The sequence below is a fragment of the Podarcis raffonei genome, chromosome 5, assembly GCF_027172205.1.
Source record: "Podarcis raffonei isolate rPodRaf1 chromosome 5, rPodRaf1.pri, whole genome shotgun sequence".
NCBI lineage: Eukaryota > Metazoa > Chordata > Lepidosauria > Squamata > Lacertidae > Podarcis > Podarcis raffonei.
The window spans coordinates 28,824,992-28,845,756 of NC_070606.1; the positions used below are offsets into that span (position 1 = coordinate 28,824,992).

Sequence of the window (20,765 nt, forward strand, 5' to 3'; positions counted from 1 at the left end):
CCTGTCCTAGTAACCATTTCCTTCTCCTTTTTCACTGCTGGAGAGAAGTTCTCTTTTATGTTACTGTTAACAGAACTTTTTTTTCCATTTCAAGAATGTGATGAACTTCTCCAGCCACAAGACCAACAACCAGCCCACTCAATCGCTAACTCGCTACTAGGAAATTACAAAGGACTAAAACCCCAACAAATGAAAAAAGAATCAAATGAGGTGGAAGGAAATGTGCACACTTAATTACGAAGCCAGGAAAAAAGGGTGCGGAATATGTATTAGTAACAGAATAAAACAGTTGTTTAATGGCACAAGTTCCCATGATCCTTTGGGTCCCTTCCAGCTCCACAGTTCTAGGATTCTAGCTTGTCTGATCTCCCAGTCCTGAGACTTTAGCCTGACTCTCACATTATTCTAAGCCATGGTTTGTGGTTAACCATGAGTTGTCTAATGGATGATCAACAAACCATAGCTTGCTTCTCCAAATTATGGTTTGTTTTCCATCTGTTCTTGCCTTTGTAGCTTGGCAAGCATCTGCAGTGGAGTGGCCAAACAAACCATGGTGAAGGCTGTTTGTGTTCACACATAATGCCAAGCCATAGTTAAAAACTTAAAACAAAACAAGGTTTGTAAGCCATGGATTTGGTGGCAATAAACAAACCAGAGTTACACTAAGTCATGGTTTAAGAAGCAATTGTTTATTAAACCGTGGCTTAGCATGAACAAACTAGGTGATACTGGGTGATATCTAACTGTGTCTGACTACCAGTGGAACAGACTTCTGCTTGCACAACAGGACTTCCCCTTTCTCCCTTCTGTAGTTCTTCATATCTCAGATCTGCTGCCCCTGTGGATCTTGCTGCCTGAGGCACTCACATCACCTTGCCACATGGGTGGCCTGGCCCTCTTTGGGGAAATTGAGCTCCAGAATACTCCACTTGAGGTCACAGTGTTACCCTTCAAAGGAGAGATTTGTTTCATTGTTTTTAAAAGAGTGGATCAGTTGTCACTTTCTGCTACTCCCATTTCCTTGTCCATTGCTTCCTCAAAGCTTCCGTTTCTTTTCCAGCTGTGTATGTAACTATTCTTGGCACTCTTCAATCAGACAGGGAGAGAGGGAGATTCTTTTGATCCCTCAGATTTGCACAAAACAAATTCTCAAAATTCTTCACCACATTTATTGACAGCAAAAGGTGGTGTGGTGATATTATTGTCCTAGAAAATTCAAAAACATTCAAGAGGTGACTAAGAAAATTCCCAGAAAAGTTATCAGAACATTATTTCCTGAGAAATTGTGGCCCAGATCTATACTGTCTCTTGTCGTGTTTACTCACAACTCCTACTTCCTCATTCCAGATCTAGCTCCCATTACGTTTTTACTTGTGTACCTCTTAAATCAGCTATGATTTCTGCTTAATGGCTCTCCATTTTTATAGCTGCTATGTCAATGTGCATCACCAATGTCCTGATTCTCTACTGATATATCTATAATGAAAATGCAACGGCAAGGGGTGCAGCTCTACAATTCTGTTTCTATGATCGATGCAATAATAGCACAATCATGGTGGATTTATACCAGACTGTCCACACACCATTCCACTGTATTACCGTATTGGCCCGAATATAAGCCACACCTGAACATAAGCTGCACCTATAAAATTGGAGGGGGGGAGAGAAAAAGAAAAAGTACCCAAATATAAGCCGCTCCATTCCTCACTGCTCCTGGCTGCATACTGGGGGTGGGCGGGGGGAGCCGCACTGCTGCGTTGCCGTCGGCCTTTCCCCTTCCTCGCTCTCTCACTTTCCGGCCTTGGGGGAGAGGACGGGGAATACACACAGAGTGGGCGCCCCAGTGCCACGCTCCTGGTGCTGTTTGCCCCACGCTCCTGGCTATATACTGTAAGGTCGTGAATATAAGCATCACTTTAACTTTTCAAGGTCAGAATTTGGGGGGAAAGTGAGGCTTATATCCAGGCCAATATGGTAGTTATGCTTCTCCAGTGTTACTGCATTATTGCCATGTGGAGGTTTTACTCCTGCACTATAGTGCAACCAAAGTGGAGGGAAAACCATGCCTGGGACATATGCGGTACGAAAAATTACAAGATTTCAGAAGAAAGCTAAGGGACCTGCAATGAGCAGTAAGTCCGCCCTGAAACATTGACAGATGCAAACAGTATAACAGTCTCAATACCATCATGAGCGCAAATTGTCATGAATTCTATGGGACGGTTTCCATTCATTTAAATCAGGGCCAGCTCAAGAACTTTTACCACCGTAACTAAATGAGGCCAGGGCATCTCTGTGAGATCTGCAAGTGCATTCTGGGACTCTCTTTGATGGCACTGAGACTCTGGGCTGCTCTGCTGATTCATGTAGGGTTCATGTAGCACTGCAGGTGTCCTTTTAGGTGTACTTCTCTCAAACTGCTGCCTCTTAAGCCTTCATAGTGCCGGCCCTAACATTGGTAGATGTCAATTGTATATGGCGAATCTGTTTGCACATTGATACTATTCCCTGTTTTGCACTTCACTGCTGAACTTTATGCAATTAACCGTATCAGTGCTATGCCATTTGGAATGAAATTCATTTTGGTCATTAATCAACAGCGAAAATGAACTGCAACTGCTTTATTGGTATCAGAACTAAATACCAGTACTTTTGGAAAACAGAGAGCATCTCTGAACACACAGAACAAATATTTGCATTACCTATTTATATTAAAATATGCAGAAATTTCCTCAGCGTCGAGCCAACTTATAAATTTTTATAACTTTTTCAAATTCTTCACATTTTTTAACACACAGCATTATTTCAGCTTTGTGCAGAGCTCAACAACAATCTTTCTGGCCTGGAAGGGAAAAAAAGAAGAAGAACACACATTAGAATAAAGAATGCAGAATAAATAAAAAACAAAACAGTACAGATTGTACATCTACACATACAAAGACAACTTTCATGGTGAGGTCTGAGCAATTATAACAATACAATGTACCACATGTTGATTGAAAAGAATTTCTCTAGTTATTGAAGTCTTTCCTGGCCAAGTTTCACAAAACATAAATTAGAAAGGGGGGGGGGTATGACATTCTCCCAATCTGACTTCTGTGCAATGCCAGTCATGCACATTTTAAACACAGACGAATAATGCGGCCTTTCTTCTAGGAACTGTTAACAGCTGTAGAAACTATTATGGCCTGCTTAAAAAACATGTCTTAGTAGCCAACTCCCTCCAAACACTTAGCAATCCTAAAGCTATTCCTCCCAGCTAAATGAGAAGTGCTGCTGGAACAACACAGTGTTTGACTGATGATAGTTGTTGGGAAAACAACAACGAACAAACAACACAGACCTTTCAAACAGCCATTTGAGCCCTCAAATCCACTGCATAGTTAGGAAATGATCCACCAATTTTATAAAAACTAAGTGGGCAGAAGGGGGGGAAGAAGAGACCAAACAAGAGAATGGGGTGAGAGAAAAGAAACAAGGGCTGCAGCAGTCGGTGACATCACAAACTGAGGTCTTCTTCCAGGGATGAAAAAGCTGTGGACTTTCAGGTGTTATTGGAGACCAGCATCCCTGGCATCAAGGATGATGAGATATGACTATTAGTTAGTTAGTTGGTTGGTTAGTTAATTAGTTATTGAATTTCTATGCCACCCCTCATCCATGGATCACAGTGTGGTTTACAACACATTCTTCGTCCTTGCTGTATGCTAAGGAAAATCTAGATTCTTTCATCCACTGAGATTTGCTAGACGCATGTATCTTTCTACCATGAATTTTCCTGTTCCCCCCACCCCCTCAGCACAGGGGAGGATCAACCAAACTTCAGACAGAACTGCTGTCATCCTACAATTGCTGCAAGCAATTTGGATACCTGAATGACCAAAATGATTTCAGTCTGAGTTTTTCTTTTGTAAATGATAAATGAGTACTGAGAGTCGCCTATTTAATTCTGGTGAATAAACCTTATATGTTGTGGTTTGGTATAAAAACAATTCTAAAGCACAGCTAACAGTGTGAGACAGTTCTTTTAATAAAAAAAATTAAAATTTGTGAACTGTTGCTAGAAGCTTCTTCAGATAAGGCTTCTTTCCTATCTGGCCCAGTGAGATATATATATATATATATATACTGTATGTGTGTATATATGTGTGTGTGTGTGTGTGTGTGTGTGTATCTGTACATGTGGCCACATCCTGCTTCTGACCTCAGCTTCTCCTCCACGGTCTGAGTCATGCCCACCAATATTTGAAAGGAAAGTAACCACATTTGTTTTAATATCAATTGAACTGCAGATTCCTTGTTTGACACTGGGCAAGTCTGACAAACAAACCCCTTACATTTCCAAAAGAATTTTGAGCACCCTAATCTCAAAATACACATTGAGTAAAGACCAGATAGCACATGCAGACAATTGTGAAAGTGTGTGTTTTATTTCAGTCCCTCAACCAACCACAATGCTAGCAGTTCAAGACAAGTGGATTTTCCTGACTAGATTGATAGCTTCATTTCTCCAAATACCACAGCACAACATCGCCAGCCCTTCGCATTGCTTGTTGCTCAGATTTGTTTTTCTTTTGTGGCTATAATCACATTGTTCTATATTTTGCTTCTTCTGCCAGCTTTTACGTATACTACATCTAAGCTGAAGAAAGTTTTGGTGATTTTGGGGGGGGGGGTGAGGTGGAAACAGGGATGGAATGGCCATCCATCTTAGCCTTGGTAGTTACAGTGTCAATACGCCATATTATTGATCAGGAAAATTATTTTCCTGTGTCTGCACAGCAGTAGAGCGAGGGCAGCAAGCACTACCCTCTCTCTGACTTGACTTTGCGATGGTGACCCTACATAGTAAATAAGATCTGACTAGTCAGAGGTAGCCAACATGATGCCATCCTGATATTGTTGAACTCCAACTTCCATCAGCCCCAGCCAGCATGGCCAGCGGTCAGGGATGATGGGAGTTGTAGTCCAACAACATCTACAGGGCACCACGTTGACTATACCTAGACTACCTGATGTCACAGAGCCAAATCAGAGTAAGAACAATACTTTTCACCATCATTCTAGCACAGCTAAAGACAGAGGAAAAAAATAAAGCTAAAAAGCGACTTAGATGAAGAGGGGGAAATTCTCTTTGAAACTTTTAAACCACATCTCCAAAACTCCCCCTTTTGAATCAAAAAAGTTTGCAGTGCAAGTTTGCAATGCAAGCCATGCACCCTAGATGCTGCAGGTGTACTCCTACAATAGCAAAGTGCCAACCTACCTGTGTGCAGTATATAATCAAGGTACATTCATCAGGGATTCATGATGAGCTACATATCCCTGTAGAACACACACTCAGTGACAAATTTGTGCATTCCTCTGTAATGTGTGCAGTCCCCCCCCCCTCCTGCAATACTCCCATTACACCAGGAAAACTCAGGAGGAAGTTACTCAGGAAGTCACTGGTCTGACACAAACAGTCAAATGGGTCTCTGAAAATCTCTGTGTCTTAGATTGGCAGAATCTCCTACCTAACCTATTTATTTATTTTCTGTTAAACGTTTGGGTTTTCCACATTATTAGCCAATAAAAGTAAGCTATGGTGTTTGTTTCTGAGTAATGGTAACAACCAAAACGGTTATTTCTGCAGTTGGCATTTGGTTTGTAGTCTATTATGGAGGTCACAACCAAAGAAGTGATTCATAAACCTCAAGGAAACAATTCATCATGTTCCTAGTTATGAAGTGATATCACCGTTTCACATCTCCATAAGAACTGCAAAAGGAAGCCATTGTTTTCAGTCATTCGCTAGCAATTATTTCCAAAAGAAAGTGGCATTTACACAGGACGCTATTACAAGCGAAAAGAGAATTTGTTCACAACAATGGTAGTTCATCAAGATCTCTTTGTTCTAGGATAATAGGAGCTGAGAAGCTACAAACCACTTCTTAAAGGTTGAGGTGAAAGAACTCCAGATGTTTTATTAGGGTAGATCACAGTCATCTCCATATTGCCTGAAAGGTGCTTATAAAATATGCGCCTGTCTAATTTGATTCTCTTTAACTTATTTTCAACTTTTTCAGCAACTACACAATCAGAAGTTTTTGCAGTATTACCCTTGGATGACTGAACCACTTTGTGTGTTGAAACCCTTTCTGCTTCCTTTGAAATTCCTGTTAAACCCCTCCCACCCTCACTTTTGCTTAGAACTTAGAAGCAGATATGCAGATTCTGAAAGCATTGCCCTTGCTCTGACTTGGCTTTGCAATAACACCATGCAGTCAATCAAATCTGACAACATGATGATGTCACAAAGCCAAGTCAGAGTGAGAAAATTCTGGCACAGCCAAAGAGGTGAAAAAGGTATGTGTTGCATGATCAAATATTCCCATAAGGGTTTTTGTTGTTGCTGTTTTTAAAATTGAACATAGTATACTAGCATAATAGAGAGAAGGCTATACTTTTTTCTGGTGGACTAGCTTTCCCCAGCAGGGAGTTTTTGACATGGGTGATTATTCAATAATGCTCCATTACTACAAGTTACCAAATAAACAGGTACTTTATTTCCCCTTATTGCTCCCTCTCTTCTTCCCAAACTGTTGTATGCTATGCCCAACTAAAAAGGAAGAAGAAGAAAAAGAAAACCAGCCCACAGCCTTTCCAGCTCATTGTGAGTCATCAGGTTTTCAATAAAGCCTGGCAGTCAATGATCTTCCATAAACTGGAATTCTAATCATAGTTTGTATGCTCTAGGACTTCCCCAGATCTGAAAAGTTTAAGAATATGTTTAATCCAACTGACATGGGAAATGTACAGTTTGCTAGAGACTAGAATCCTGCATTTAAAATGAAAAAAATCACATTTAAGGGAAGCTAAGGGCAGAACTGCCATTTTATAAGATGAACACAGAGTTCCGGTTTCTGTATTTCTCTTGCAGCACTAATGGAGGAATTGTGAGGTGATATTTCCAGTAGAGAGGGGGTGCTGGGAATGAGTCTTGGGAGAGTGAGTCTAGGACTAATTAAACATGCTAGTTCTTCCCTGCTCTACCACCACTTTTTTTTTTAACCTGCCCACCTACCTGCAAGTCAGCCTCTGAGACTGTGAAAACCAACGTTGGAAAGGGTTTTCAGGAGTTATTCAATACACAAAGGAAGAATGAAGCACTCCCCCCCCCCCCATCTTCCAATTTTCTCCCTCAAAATTTGCCCTATCCAAGTATTCACATTACCTTGGCAAATGCAGGTTTGGGACCATGTGTTTTCCAAGTAGCATATTGTCCTATTGAAGCTTACTGAAAGCTTGAAGCCTACGGTTGATTTTAATTATCTTTTGAATGTTTTATATCTGTTTTTAACTGTTTTATGTTGATTCTTTTGTAAACCACTTATTGTTGTTGTTGTTTAGTCATTTAGTCGTGTCTGACTCTTTGTGACCCCATGGACCAGAGCATGCTAGGCACTCCTGTCTTCCACTGCCTCCCACAGTTTGGTCATACTCATGTTGGTAGCTTCGAGAACACTGTCCAACCATCTCGTCCTCTGTTGTCCCCTTCTCCTTGTGCCCTCAATCTTTCCCAACATCAGGGTCTTTTCCAGAGAGTCTTCTCTTCTCATGAGGTGGTCAAAATATTGGAGCCTCAGCTTCAGGATCTGTCCTTCCAGCAAGCACTCAAAACCACTTATTACAATCAAGCAAAAGATGGATGATAGAGATAGATAGATAGATAGATAGATAGATAGATAGATAGATAGATAGATGATAGATAGATAGACAGATTTGAAAATAATGGAGTCTTTGTGCTACGTACAGGTCAAGAAAGAGTGAATATGGTCAAGAACAAATAGCACAAATGGCTTGGACACAGAGACTTCAGGATTATAGCAGACCTGCCAAAGAAAGGTTTGGTGAGAGGAATGGAAATTAACTGGTTTGTGTTAATTATTTTGTAAACCACTTATTACAATCAAACAAAAGATAGAGGATAGATAGAGCGTGTGTCCCCATTTAAGAGAGCAACACCCAGCAACCTTTATTTTTGCACATGTACCCTGAGCTGTCTTTATGACTGACATTTAGGATAACCATTATTTTGGTAGAACTACAGCCTGTCTTTTAGCCGTGGACACCACCATGAGCCTTCACACTTACTCTGGGGAATGTCAGCTTGTCACCACCACACTTGGTGCTTAAGTATCTCGCTGTTTGGCAGGCCTTGCAGTTACCAACCATCCCTCTGAAAAGCAGGCAGTGATGCGCTCACTTCTGAGCTGATGATGACAAGCCGACAATGTCCAGAGCAACTGGCCTTTTCTTTCTGTGGAATTCCTTATTGCTTCCTTGGATATCTTTATTTCTTCAGCCACGCATGAAGATGTGTAGAGATTATTGGGGCAACAGAACAGGGATGTGGAACTTGTAGTTCTCCAGACACTGAGTTGGGGTTGGGGTGCTAAGGTCCCCCAGGCTTGCAACAGGAACTACCGTATTTTTTGCTCTATAAGACTCACTTTTTCCCTCCTAAAAAGTAAGGGAAAATGTGTGTGTGTCTTATGGAGCGAATGCAGGTTGTGCAGCTATCCCAGAAGCCAGAACAGCAAGAGGGATTGCTGCTTTCACTGCGCAGTGATCCCTCTTGCTGTTCTGGCTTCTGAGATTCAGAATATTTTTTTTCTTGTTTTCCTCCTCCAAAAACTAGGTGCGTCTTGTGGTCTGGTGCGTCTTATAGAGCGAAAAATACGGTAATCTTTTTAGCGGAACACTTAGCATGTATACAATGCATTTCCAAGCACGGTTGACAAGAAACTCCATGTAGTATATCTCTGAATCATAGATGGTAGGGCAAATGAGAGTTTTAGTGGTTGCTTCTGGGTTTCCTGGGGGCATCTGGGGGTGCTTCCAGACTATCGCTGTTTGGGGGTGGGATTCAAATATATGCCAGCAAATTCAGGTTGTGCAATTAAAACTTGATTTGGTTCTCTTGTGCAACAAAGCTAACCTGCCCCACCATCAGATTTCTGGCAATAAGGAAAGGGCTTATTGTGGAATAATATTTGCTTGATGCAACATTGTATGACCTCCCCCAAAACAAATCACAACGAATGCTTAGTCAATAGCCAACATTGTCTAATCTTTCCCACCAACTTTATGCAAACAAACCAGGATGAATCCTCAGTAAAGAGGTTGCCTGGAAATAACCCGCCTGACCATTGGTGGAGACTGGACTCAAGAAACTCACCACCAGGAGGACACTTCTTCTGTTCTTAGTACTTCACATACATTTTTAATCTCATCCCTCTGAGACAGTCCTCCATAATTACTTGCTGAGTATCCATACAGAAGGCTGAGAACTAAGGAAATAGTGACTTTCCAGGAAGTGGTTTGTGAGATTCGCTTGCATCTTAAATAAGTTAAGCAAAGGAAGCTCACAGAAGGAAAACTGCCTGTACCCTCCTTCCCCATGCACCTCTCATGAGCTCCATCCTGCATTGTTCAGGACTCTCCCCACACCTTAGCTTCCATAGAAGCCTTCCAAGGGCGCAAGTGGGTGCAGGAGGAGACAAGAGACTCTCCTTCTGTAAACTGATGTTGTTGGATGGACTGAATGCTGAATTAACATAGCATAGAATCCAGGCCAGTGTTTCCCAAACTTGGGTCTCCAGCTGTTTTTGGACAACAACTTCCATCATCCCAAGCTAGCAGGACTAGTGGTCAGGGATGAAGGGAATTGTAGTTCAAAAACAGCTGGAGACCCAAGTATGGGAAACATTGATCTAGACCTTCAGCCAGAGGGTGTCCACCTCACGCTCTTATGGCACCATCCTAACAATGTCTATTCAGAATTAAGTCCTATTGGATTCAATGGGGTTTACTACCAGTTAAGTGAGGTTACGTTTGCAACTTTAGCTATTACACCACTAGCTTTCTAGAAGCACACCTATTGGCAAAATTCCTCTCAGCTTTGAGTTATCATGAGACAATTATGAGACAAGGGAGAGGGCACAACGAGACATTATTGTAAGAAAGGGACAACACTAAGCATCAGCTTATTTGGCTTCAATTGACTAGCTATCTAGCACACTTTCAAATTAATATCCAGCTTTGTTAATAGAAAGGCTTCCCCACTTCCTGTTCACTGCCTTCCAACTGACTTTTAAGATCCCAATAAAGCTAGAACAGCAAACATTTCCTCCTACTCAGTTTTTGGATTTCCAAAATGTACACATATTTTTTCATTTAACGCTATATCCCAAAGGGACTTGGTGTATGGTGAAAGCTTTAGTTACCACCATGTTTTTTTGGCAACCCAAATTAGTATCTGGTCCAACTCCGCCTTCTACCTTGGAAATGGAAAAAAGAAAAGTCTACAGATGTGGGATAATAACTCAGTAAAAATGCAATGCTCTAGCACAGATGCATCTATTCACTTTTCTTTGTTTCTAATATCTGGTTCGAAAGGAAATTGTCTTTTTTGAAAATTCATATTATTGACTGTTGGCCATGTTTGTGGAGGCTGATGGGAATCCAGCTCATATTGTAGAAGAATTTCTGTACACATTAAGTGGCTGGACAACAGCATTGCAAAATTAGAAGAAATTTGAATTATGAAGGATGGCTGTGTTTTGGTTTACATCTTCTTTCAGAAAATGTGGCTTAGTTAAGTTTGTCTTTAAATGTTCACTCATCTCCACACAGAGAAAGCCCTACTGAGTTCAGTGGGTCTTGCTCCCATGTTACTGTGTATAGAATTGCAGCATTGGTTTTCATATAAATCCTCAAAACAGTCTTGATATTCCCTGGTTTCCCTTGAACAGTTATTTATTTTTAATTCTTAATTTGCTAAGTTACATGTAATATTTACACAAAAGAAACCACTCTGCTGGTAGTACTCAAAGTATTTCTAAAAGAACCAGCACTCCATTTCTAAAGCAAGAAAGAAATAACTGTAGGCTTACTCACATTTCTAAATTGATTGATCTGGGATAGTTCTTCAGTTCCTGTCTGAGGTAGACTTTTTGGATATGTTATTTCGTTCCCTCAAGGATAATGCAGAATTTGAAGATGGACAGCCCTCCTTATCTAGAGGTCACTCTTGAGTTGAAGATGAAGGGAAGATGTTCAGCCACTAGCCTGGCTTTATGGCTAAGTCCTAATAGCACTACCCCACCTCAAAGCTGCCTTAAGGGTGATGCCCTGTTTGATTGTAACCGGGCAGCATTTCCATGGCAACGCCTGATGCTCCACTGTGTCATCATTGAGAGTCATCTGATTGGTCAGATTAGCCTTTATGACTCTAGGCTATGTCATGCAGCTGAAGGTCTGAAATAAAGTCCAGTAGTGGTGTCAGTTATCAGCCCAACAAGAGCAAAAGAAGATTGTGTTTTGCAGTGGGGAATCAGGCAAAAACCAGATCGAAATCACCTATCCAGAACAATAGAGCCTTCAGCTTCATGCAGAACTTCCATCAGGGAGTAAAAAAAGATGACTTTCCCAAGGCAGGGTATTCCACAACCTAGGCACAGGCAACAGAGAAATTCCTGCTACATGATCCTGACAACTGGTGGGAGGACATGTAGCAGGGCCTCCTCAAATGACCTAAACAATTGCGCAGGGTCACGAGAAGAATAGCTTCTCTTCTTTATAGTGTTCCAATATATGCAATCAGTTGGTCAAGAGACTAGTAGCCCTCACTGAACAACTGCAGGAGTGCCACAAAGGCATGCATGGGAAATCTCAGTCCCAGGGACCCAAATGTGGCCCTCTCTACCTGTTTCTGGGTATTCTCCCCAGGTCACAACCCCTCTTGAGGCAACACCGCTCACCAGCCCTGAGCCACACCATCGCTGAGGGCTTTTGCCTGGCTTGAAGGAGTCCTTGAACTCTGCCAATACTTCATGCTCCCTGGGAGGATAGAGAGGGATATGTGAGTGTGAAGGAACTAGCTTACCAGACAAAGGTAAGATTCACATTTATTGCTCTGTCCACTTTTGCCTCTGCAGCCCCCCCCCCACTGCTATGTTTCTGATTACTTTTTGTAAATATTTAAGTGGGTCTATATATTAGGTAAACACGCCAGGTATCTGTTTTGTTTTTAAAGGGTGAAGCATTTATAACTGATATGTGCTGCTAATTAAGGGCTTAGTTTATTCTCACTATAAATTTAAAGCACTTTTATACAACTTGTATAATTATACAGTTGTCAGTCTCCCACTAGAATCCTTTTTTGGCAGTTTAATTTTGAATGTATCCAAGAACCTTGAACCTTGCTTGCTCACCCTCCCCTTCAAAATCTCTCTCCTCCCACCCCCCGATCAATTATTCCTGTTTTAATTTTAATCCAGGAAAGCTTTTAAATCATTAGAGGTGGACATAATTATCTTACAGGGCTTTTGAAACTAAAGGCAAAGACAAAGAGTCCAAGATCTCACGATCACGATGTTCTCCTGTGATTCTCTGTGTCAGCTCACTTTCCTGCTCAGGTTGTCAGAGCAGTACGTATTGTGAATGGTTTTAATATAGCCAGCTCATTGTGACTTCAGTTTAAAATCCTCAATGAATGAAGAGGATAACAAAGTGTGGATTGCATGCTTGTGATATACGGGAAGTACTGTATGTCACAAGTAAGATAATAACATGCATGTGTGGGAGTTTCCAAGTTGACTGAGTTATCTTTGAAGTTGTGGTATATCTCCCAGATATACTCTTTTAATTTACAGATATTGCACCAAGGATACACCCAGCCCTCACAAAATCTCCACACTATGCATTCTTCTATGATTATCTGACTGCATTTGATTTCTCCACTACTTCCCTCTTCTCTGTTATTTATTGACAGAGAGGCCAAACAAACCACAGAAAAAATACTTGTTTTTAGACTCAACCTAGTAGTGCCAATGGGAGCTCTTTTTAGAAGTTTGATTTCCACATTTGGAGGAATGGGGGGGGGGGGAGCTGGTTTTCATCAGGATAGCAGCGCACAGGAAGCAGGGTTAACCCTTCGCTTCCCAGCTGCCATCCCAACAAAAACCATCACCCCCCACAAAACACATGTGACAATAAGGCTTAGGGGGAAATCCTCTAAACATTATTGTTGCGTAAGGCTGGGGAGGGGAGGCGGCATAGAAAAACTGGCAGAAATAATGACCAAGATAAAGGGTCTGGGAACCAAACATTATGAATAACAGTTGAGGGAATTGGTTATGTTGAGCCTGGTAAACAGAAGATTGAGTAGAGATATGATAGCCATCTTCAAATATAATGGAGGGTAGAGCAAGCTTGTTTTCTTCTGCTCTGGAGGGTAGGACCTCAAACAGTGGATTCATGTTACAAAGAGATTCTGACTAAACATCAGGAAGAACTTTCTGATGATAAGGGCTGTTTGACACTGGAACGGTCTCTCTCAGGAGGTGCTGGGCTTTCCTTCCTTGGAGGTTTTAAAGCAGAGGTTGGATGGCCATCTGTCATGTTTGATCTGGTTGAGATTTGTGCATTGCAGGGTGTTGGATTAGATGACCCTCACAATCCCTTCCAACTCTACAATTCTGTGATTTGATGTGTGATCTGTGGACCCCAAGGTAGAGGCTCTTCATTAATTCAAAGATGAATTGAGGGAATGAAAGAATTAGGATAACATCTGCACCATTTAAAGCACATAGCTTCCCCAGAATAATGGAAACTGTAGTTTGCCCCAAAGCTACAATTCCCAGCCCTCTTAACAAAATATAGTTCCCAGAATTCTTTGCGGGGGAGCCATGTACTTTGAATATATGGAGGTGAAAGATGTTTAATTACTCAAAAGCAAGAAAGAGTCTATTGACACAGAGTGGGCTGCCATAGGTGAAAGATGGGGTGGGAACTGTTGCTAAAGCCATTGGTTATTTAATCTATATGATGTTTTGTTTGTTTTTACCTAGGAATTTTGTTAAATTGGAAATATTAATTTTGTTGCTGTGGTTTTGCTTGTTTACCTTATGGCAACATTGTTAAGTTGTTTATTGGACCTGTTTGTATGATTTTGTAATTTTTGCATATTGTTTTTGTTTATTTTTATTACTTAGTTCCTCACTCTGGTACTGAAAACATTCAATGAAGAGTGGGCTATAAATACTGTGAATAAATAAATATATGGTGTGGATGTTATATAAGAGACTGTCTGGGCTTAGGGGGAGAAATAAGGAAGTTGTTGGATGACACAATATTTGAATCTGCAGGAAGGGCAGAGAGTGCTGGCAAAGAAGAAAATTGTGAGTATATTAGTTTTGATATGCAGCTTGGAGTCTCAGGAACTTAATTATCTCCTCAATTAAACTAATGCAAAGTTTGTTATATACCCAGCATTTCTCTGTCAAGCATTAAATTGAACTGGCAAGGTTTTAGTATTTTAATATTTACAACCTGATCCCAACCATTTTTACATTTATTTCAGCTGAGCATATTGCGGCCTTAATGGTCCACTCACTGCTGCAGCAGTCCTGTAGATCTGCACTGATTCTTACTTCTCAGGTAAATACTAGGCATATTAGTTTAACGTCAATGGCAACCGGTGAAACAAAGGACCTGAAGTCAGTTGTGCTCGCTGTAAAAAAGATATGTTCTTGCTAACATAGCTGAAGAGAGTGATGCATTTCGCTGGACTTAGGCTAAACTACACAAGTGCAGAAAACAAAATATTTGTGTCATGAAAATTCAGTGTTGTTAATACATAGAAACCTACACCTTAAGCAAAAGTTGTGAGAGGTAGAATCATAATGCTACTCTTCTATATTGGAAATGCACAGTACCAATTTTAATTTTAAATGGTTCATTTTTCATTATTGAATGTTGTTTTAACTACATGTGTTCTTTCTGACTTAAGATGTGTGCGTCCTTTATGAAAGAAATATCCTAGAGTGTGGTGAGAGGGGCAGGCTCTGGAACTGTCTGCCAGAAATCTGCCCCACATCCTTCAAAACAAGGCTGTGTACACCTTTAAAACACATTCTTTCCCTCAAAGAATCCTGGGCGCTGTAGTTCACCCTTCACAGAGTTACAATTCCCAGCAACCCTTAGCAAACTACAGTACCCAGAATTCTTTGAGGAGGACATGGTGTGCAAGCAACCAGAACGTGTAAACATTCCTAAATAGAAGTTTGCTGGGTGACCGTTTTTTCCAGGAGCCCAAAGTCGCCTGCGGCCCAAGCCAGAAGGTTATGCCGTTTACCAGCCACTGACGGAGGCGGCCTGTCACCCCGAAGGAAAACACTCTTCAGACACGCGGCCCCACCTGCCTCATGGGAATTGTAGTCTCTCCGCGAGAAAGGAAAGGAGAAGGCCGGCAAGTTTTGCCCCATTAAAACCCTCCGTCCCCTTCAGCTTTCCTTTTTTTAAAAAAAAACAGGGATCCCCGTGTAGGTGCGTTTCAAGCAAAATAAAAAAAGAAACTCCGCAGGGAGAAACGGTCGAGGAAGAGAACTACACTCCCCATAATGTCTAGCGGGACCAAAGGGGGGAAAGGGAAGCGGGAGGCGGAAAGCGGACGAGGCGGCGCGTGCGCAGAGCCTCGCACCATCCGCTGTGGGGAGGCAGCGGCGGCGGCGGCACGATGCCCCGCGACAACATGGCCTCCCTGATCCAGCGGGTGGCCCGGCAGGCCCGCCTCACGTTCCGCCCGCCGGGCGGTAACAACAACAGCGGCGGCGGCGACGGGAGCGGGCCTCGCTTCGCGGAGAACCTGCACCGCCTGCAGCAGCTGCTGAACGAGGTCCGGGCCGAGGACCTGCGCCTGTCCCCGCGGGGCCCGTCGGCGGTGCCGGGCCTGGCGCAGCCTCCCGTCAGCTACATGCACATCTGCGAGACGGAGAGCTTCAGCATGGGCGTCTTCGTGCTGCGCGCCGGCGCCTGCATCCCTCTGCACGACCACCCGGGCATGGACGGGCTGCTCAAGGTGCTCTACGGCACGCTGCGCATCGCCTGCTTCGACGCCCCCGACGGCGGAGCCGGGGCGGGAAGCGCCACCTCCGCGGGGGCGTCGTCGTCGGGGCAGCCCCCTCCTGCTCGCTCCCGCCGGCGCGCCCTGCTCCGCTCGCACCAGCTCTACACGCCCGCCTCGGCGCCGTGCCTGCTGTCGCCCCACACCGACAACCTGCACCAGATCGACGCCGTGGGCGGGCCCGCCGCCTTCCTCGACATCCTCGCGCCGCCCTACGACCCGGAGCACGGGCGGGACTGCCACTACTTCCGCCTGCTGGACGGGCAGAGCCTGCCTCCGCCCGCCGCCGACCCTCCGGGGCTGCCCAAGGAGGTGTGGCTGCTCGAGACGGCCCAGGCGGCGGATTTCTGGTGCGGCGGAGAGCCCTACCCGGGGCCCCAGGTGTCCCCTTGAAGGACCATCCCCAGACCCGCCATACTCCTGGCCTGAGCTGCCCGCCATCCGGTTTAGACGGAGGGAAGATGCGAGCCCTTTTCTCGTCCCCAATGCCCGCCGGGAAGGGAGTGCCCAGCTCGCCCCAGGCCCCTCGACACTCTAGCTTCCGGAGGTGCTGATGGCTGCGGTTGGGGAGAGCAAAGCCATAGGAAGAGCCCTGTCCATTCCCTGGCCAGAGGCTCCCCCTCCCCCTTCTGAACTTGCAGCTTCCTTCCTTCCTACTGCTGCACCACACAAAATGCCCTACTTCCACGAGGGCATTTATTGGGAGGTGTCTTGATTTGTTTTAGGGAGATAAGTCAGCATCTGCTGCTACTTCTGGTTCAGTTATTTCAGAGAGCATGAAGAACTCAACTCCACTGGCTTAAGGTGGAGGGGCAGATCTGCAGGCGACATTAAATGAAGAGTTAAGGAAGGAAAACAGGTCCCGCACCTACTCCAAACCCGCATTTCAAATGGTACACATAGAAGTAGGGTATTTTTTAAGGGTGGATGTTGCCCTCCCCACCTGCAGGCAAATTCCCAGTAGCACAACAGCCAACTCCTACTTGGCATACAAACTGAGAACACTTAAGGTGGGCACTGCCTCTTTTCTGGCCAAGAATGTGGCCTGAGCTGCTTTGTTGTGTGTGTGTCTCAGCTGCTTGGAGCGGAGAGGGGAACCATCATCCACTCGGGACACATACTGTATTCCACAGCTCTTCCTGCAAGGAAGCTACTACAAAATCCGGAGCCTTCCTCTCCATTCTGTGCGTGCAAAGCAGTCAGGTGCCATTGTATTTATTCCTACCAGTTGCTGTGAAGATATGGAAGAATAGGTTTGGTTAAAAACAACAACAACTACACTACTTGGCTTAATTTAGAAATAAACTTTGGGCTGCAAACCCCCCTCTTTTTTTTTTTCCTTTTGCTACAGCTGAAAAAAAATTAAGGCAATAAGAATTCTTCCCTGAAGCTTGCTAGTTAACTTTCCCTATGAATGGTCCAGTACTTTTCAGTTCCCATGTCAATTCAGACTGATGAGGATGTTGTCCTGCTCCTTCTCTCCTGGGTGGATTTGGGAGAAAAAAATGTGCTGAAAAGCCAAGAATGATACTAAATTGGCTGGAGCAGAGAGCAGTTCGGTATATAACTGAAATTCAGGTTGCGTCCTGTGCAAGGATGCTGCCAGGTTAGAGATTATCCTGTGGGGGAGAAATATTGTATTAAGAAACATGATTTTTAGATATTAAAAACTGAGAATTCCTGATTATCTGTTGTGCAATTCTTTAACATAAGGTGACACTTTTTTTCCTAGTGAATTTTGCTGGAAGATTCATTCCTATGTATCTGGAAGGATAGCATTATGTAACAGAACAACAGATGGTGTTTTTCGCAATTGGTGGTAATAGCCTTAGTTTCTGGCACACGTCTTGTATAGAATAGAATGGGGGGGGGTGAGTTGCAGGCAGCTTCTGGCTTGACCACTCTGCTTTTATGGAAAAAATTACGATCTATACCTGTGGATAGACATGTAGTGAAGTAATATACTTGCCCCATTTAATATTTCTAGAGTTATTTTACAGAACTTTTATTAAAAGAAGAGGAAGCAGGTGTTGTGGCTTTTCCTCCCCATAGCATGAGTGTCATTACAGGGTGGGAGGGGGCTTCTTTTCTGGATGCATACTGTCTGTACTTCTGGAAAACTATATAATCCTGTTGAACTTAATATCAGTTGTCCAACAAGATCTAGGTTATACTGGTATCTTGGCTATCAGTCTATTTCAGTGATTCCCCATAAGCTAATGACTGAGGACCCCCCATTTTTCAACCTCCAAGCCATGACCTCTTTTGAAAAATTTGATATCTCTGTGGTAGTTACCTCCGCAAAGCAATTTTTTGAACAAAATGTGGAGTAGCTCCTATTAAGACTAGCGCTGAGCGATATCTGGCTTTCAATGTTGTGATATATCAGCAGCTAAACATCACAATATTCCAATATATCACAATGTCTGAAAATGGAGATCAGATGTGGGGATGAGGGAAAGAGCAGTCACAGTCATGGTTGAGTGGGACGGGGTGGGGATGGGGGGGGTACATCAGCCTGCCTTCAGTGGTAGCAAGCCAAAATGCACAAGATGCATGTCTACTGTGGCGGTGCTCCTTTCCTGCTGAGAAAAGCTGCTCTGCCTCAGTGCCAGGGGAAGGTAGTGCCACAGTGCATTGATGTGAGGGTGATCAGCTGCCCTTTTCCTCAGTCAGTGTGAGGGAAGGCAGCTCAGATCAGCATTGTGTGATTTCAGTGGTGTCTTGCAATCAGCTGCCCTGTTCTCCCTTGCGTGAGGAGTAATATATTGCTGTGTATTGCTGAGTCAAAATCATTATCGTGATGTGATTTCGAAACCGATTTAGGCCAATATATTGAACATTTCACAGCGCTAAAACAGAGCATAAAATTTGTGATATTACCATGCAAAAATGACAAAAAATTATTGGTGAACCACTGGTCTATTTGGTTCATTAAGTTCCATTCAACCTCTGTGCAACTCTTTTCATGTTTGGATAATTTGTTTCAATGTACAAGGTGGTAGTAGTTTGGGGGTTTTCAAGGTCAAGGTGTGTATTACACAAGGATTTCAAGTATAATTTACTAATGCTTATGAGTTTTGATCATAACCTCCACAAAGATCATAAGAGAAAGTGCAGTATCAAATATTTTAGAAGCAACCCTTCATTGAGGGTGGATTTCCTCTTCTTATGGCAATCTCCAAACTCCTGCCTTCATATCAGTATCACCTTTGTGGTGCTTTTCCTCCATCCATTGTGATCAGGTGTTAAATTTTTTGAAACAGTGGTGGTCTTTAATGTTGCAGCATAGGGAGCAGCTAAGCTAACTCTGGCCACGTTAAACCAAGGCTGATTTGTCCCATGGTGTACTGAGAGAGGAGGAGGTGCAAAAGTGAGTATTGCTGAAATAATAATCTAGCAGCATCTGGAGGGTGGCCTAAAGAATTAGCCTTGTGACTGAGCTGCTACTCATCCATAGTGTTCTGCCCCTGTATGCAGATTTTTCCTGTCTGACTGTAGTCCCTTTTGAGCTTCACTGAAAACTGCTCTGGAGGGTCCCCTGACCCCTAGAAGCAGTGGGGGTGAAGTGGGGCAATAGAAACCCCCCGGGCTAATATTTGTATAGACAGAAGAGGATCTCTCTCTATAAAATCGGCAGCGATGCCATGGTTTGTACCTTAGGAGGATTTCTATAGTTCATAGACAAGTACAGGTTGGCAATTTACTGCTACTACTGGAAAAAGCTGCTGCTGTGTTAAACCAGTGTTGTTACTATTAAAAACTCCATTCTTAAGTTGGCCTAACTTTTACATTAACCAGGAAAGTGGACACCACACGTTACCAGCTAAGTTTGAGTAAATGTGTTTCATAACAAATTAATTTAACACACATGAAACAGGAAAGCATGTGACGGTTTCTTCCTCCTGCCTGTGGAATCCAAAGTTTTCGCAAGCCAGGTTAGAGGTTTTCAAAAGAAACTTTGAAGGCGTAATCCACAAGCCACACAACCTGTAGAGCTGTTTAAATAGTAAGCCATACACAATCTATGACAGCAGGTGTGGACTGTTTTGAATGTGGCCCTGCTTTTAAAAAGTCTCCCTGCAAGAAGGCTATGCAAACCCTTTTTCTGCCTTTCTTTCCCATTCCCCTTGGTTCAGCTAGCCCCTCCCCCCTGCTTCTTATCCCTTATACACTGAGTAGATTGCTGTGGTCTGTGGTGGAATCTCTCCTGCAACTGCCAAAGATCATAGAAGCCCCCTCCACAGTAACTCAGAGCAGGAGTTTTAGTGTGTCTTCCCCTGCCTAGATGCAACAGGTGCCCACTATGTACTTTGTGGAAACAACTGAAGACATATCGCCTCCTTCCCTTTCCTGTGACCAGCTAAACGTTCCCTACAGTTGCTAATGTTTATCGTGCCCTGTTCTTTCGCTTTATCTTAGTCCCCTTTATCTTTCTTTTTGCTCTAAGCGCTCTTGATTAAAAGACCAAAAGGCTGGCTCACACATACATACATACATAGGAATCACACAACTGCAGGATCAAGTGAAGATTTGCACTTGCAAAGGAGCCATCATAGAGCCAAGACCACAGAGAGAGCTTCCATATCTCTGCACCTTGCCTCAAAGGCAGGGCTTTTCAATGGGGTCAGCTCATGTATTTGGGGGCCAGCCATCAAGTGTCGAAGAAGTCAAGTGATATAAATGCCATGTGTTGACCATTCTCATATCACTCTGTGTTTTGCAAAGTTCCTACGATTTCATTGCCGATAAAGCAAAAACACAGTAATAGGACTCAAGGGATGGCACCAAAACTCTGAAATTCCCATGTTCA

General features: G+C 43.3%; 1 protein-coding gene and 1 long non-coding RNA gene across 2 annotated transcripts; one reads left to right on the plus strand and one right to left on the minus strand.

Moving 5' to 3' along the window:
* Window positions 1-2,738: 2,738 nt before the first annotated feature.
* Window positions 2,739-11,328, minus strand: LOC128413883 (uncharacterized). Its single transcript, XR_008330506.1, has 2 exons — window positions 10,945-11,328; window positions 2,739-2,842 (listed from the first exon to the last, which is right to left on the minus strand). It is a non-coding gene; the product is annotated as an uncharacterized LOC128413883 (long non-coding RNA).
* A 3,804-nt stretch (window positions 11,329-15,132) lies between these two features.
* ADO (2-aminoethanethiol dioxygenase) lies at window positions 15,133-17,639 on the plus strand. Its single transcript, XM_053388372.1, has one exon. It carries the CDS (start codon window positions 15,566-15,568, stop codon window positions 16,343-16,345), a length of 780 nt encoding a protein of 259 aa, XP_053244347.1. The 5' UTR covers window positions 15,133-15,565; the 3' UTR covers window positions 16,346-17,639.
* Window positions 17,640-20,765: the final 3,126 nt, after the last annotated feature.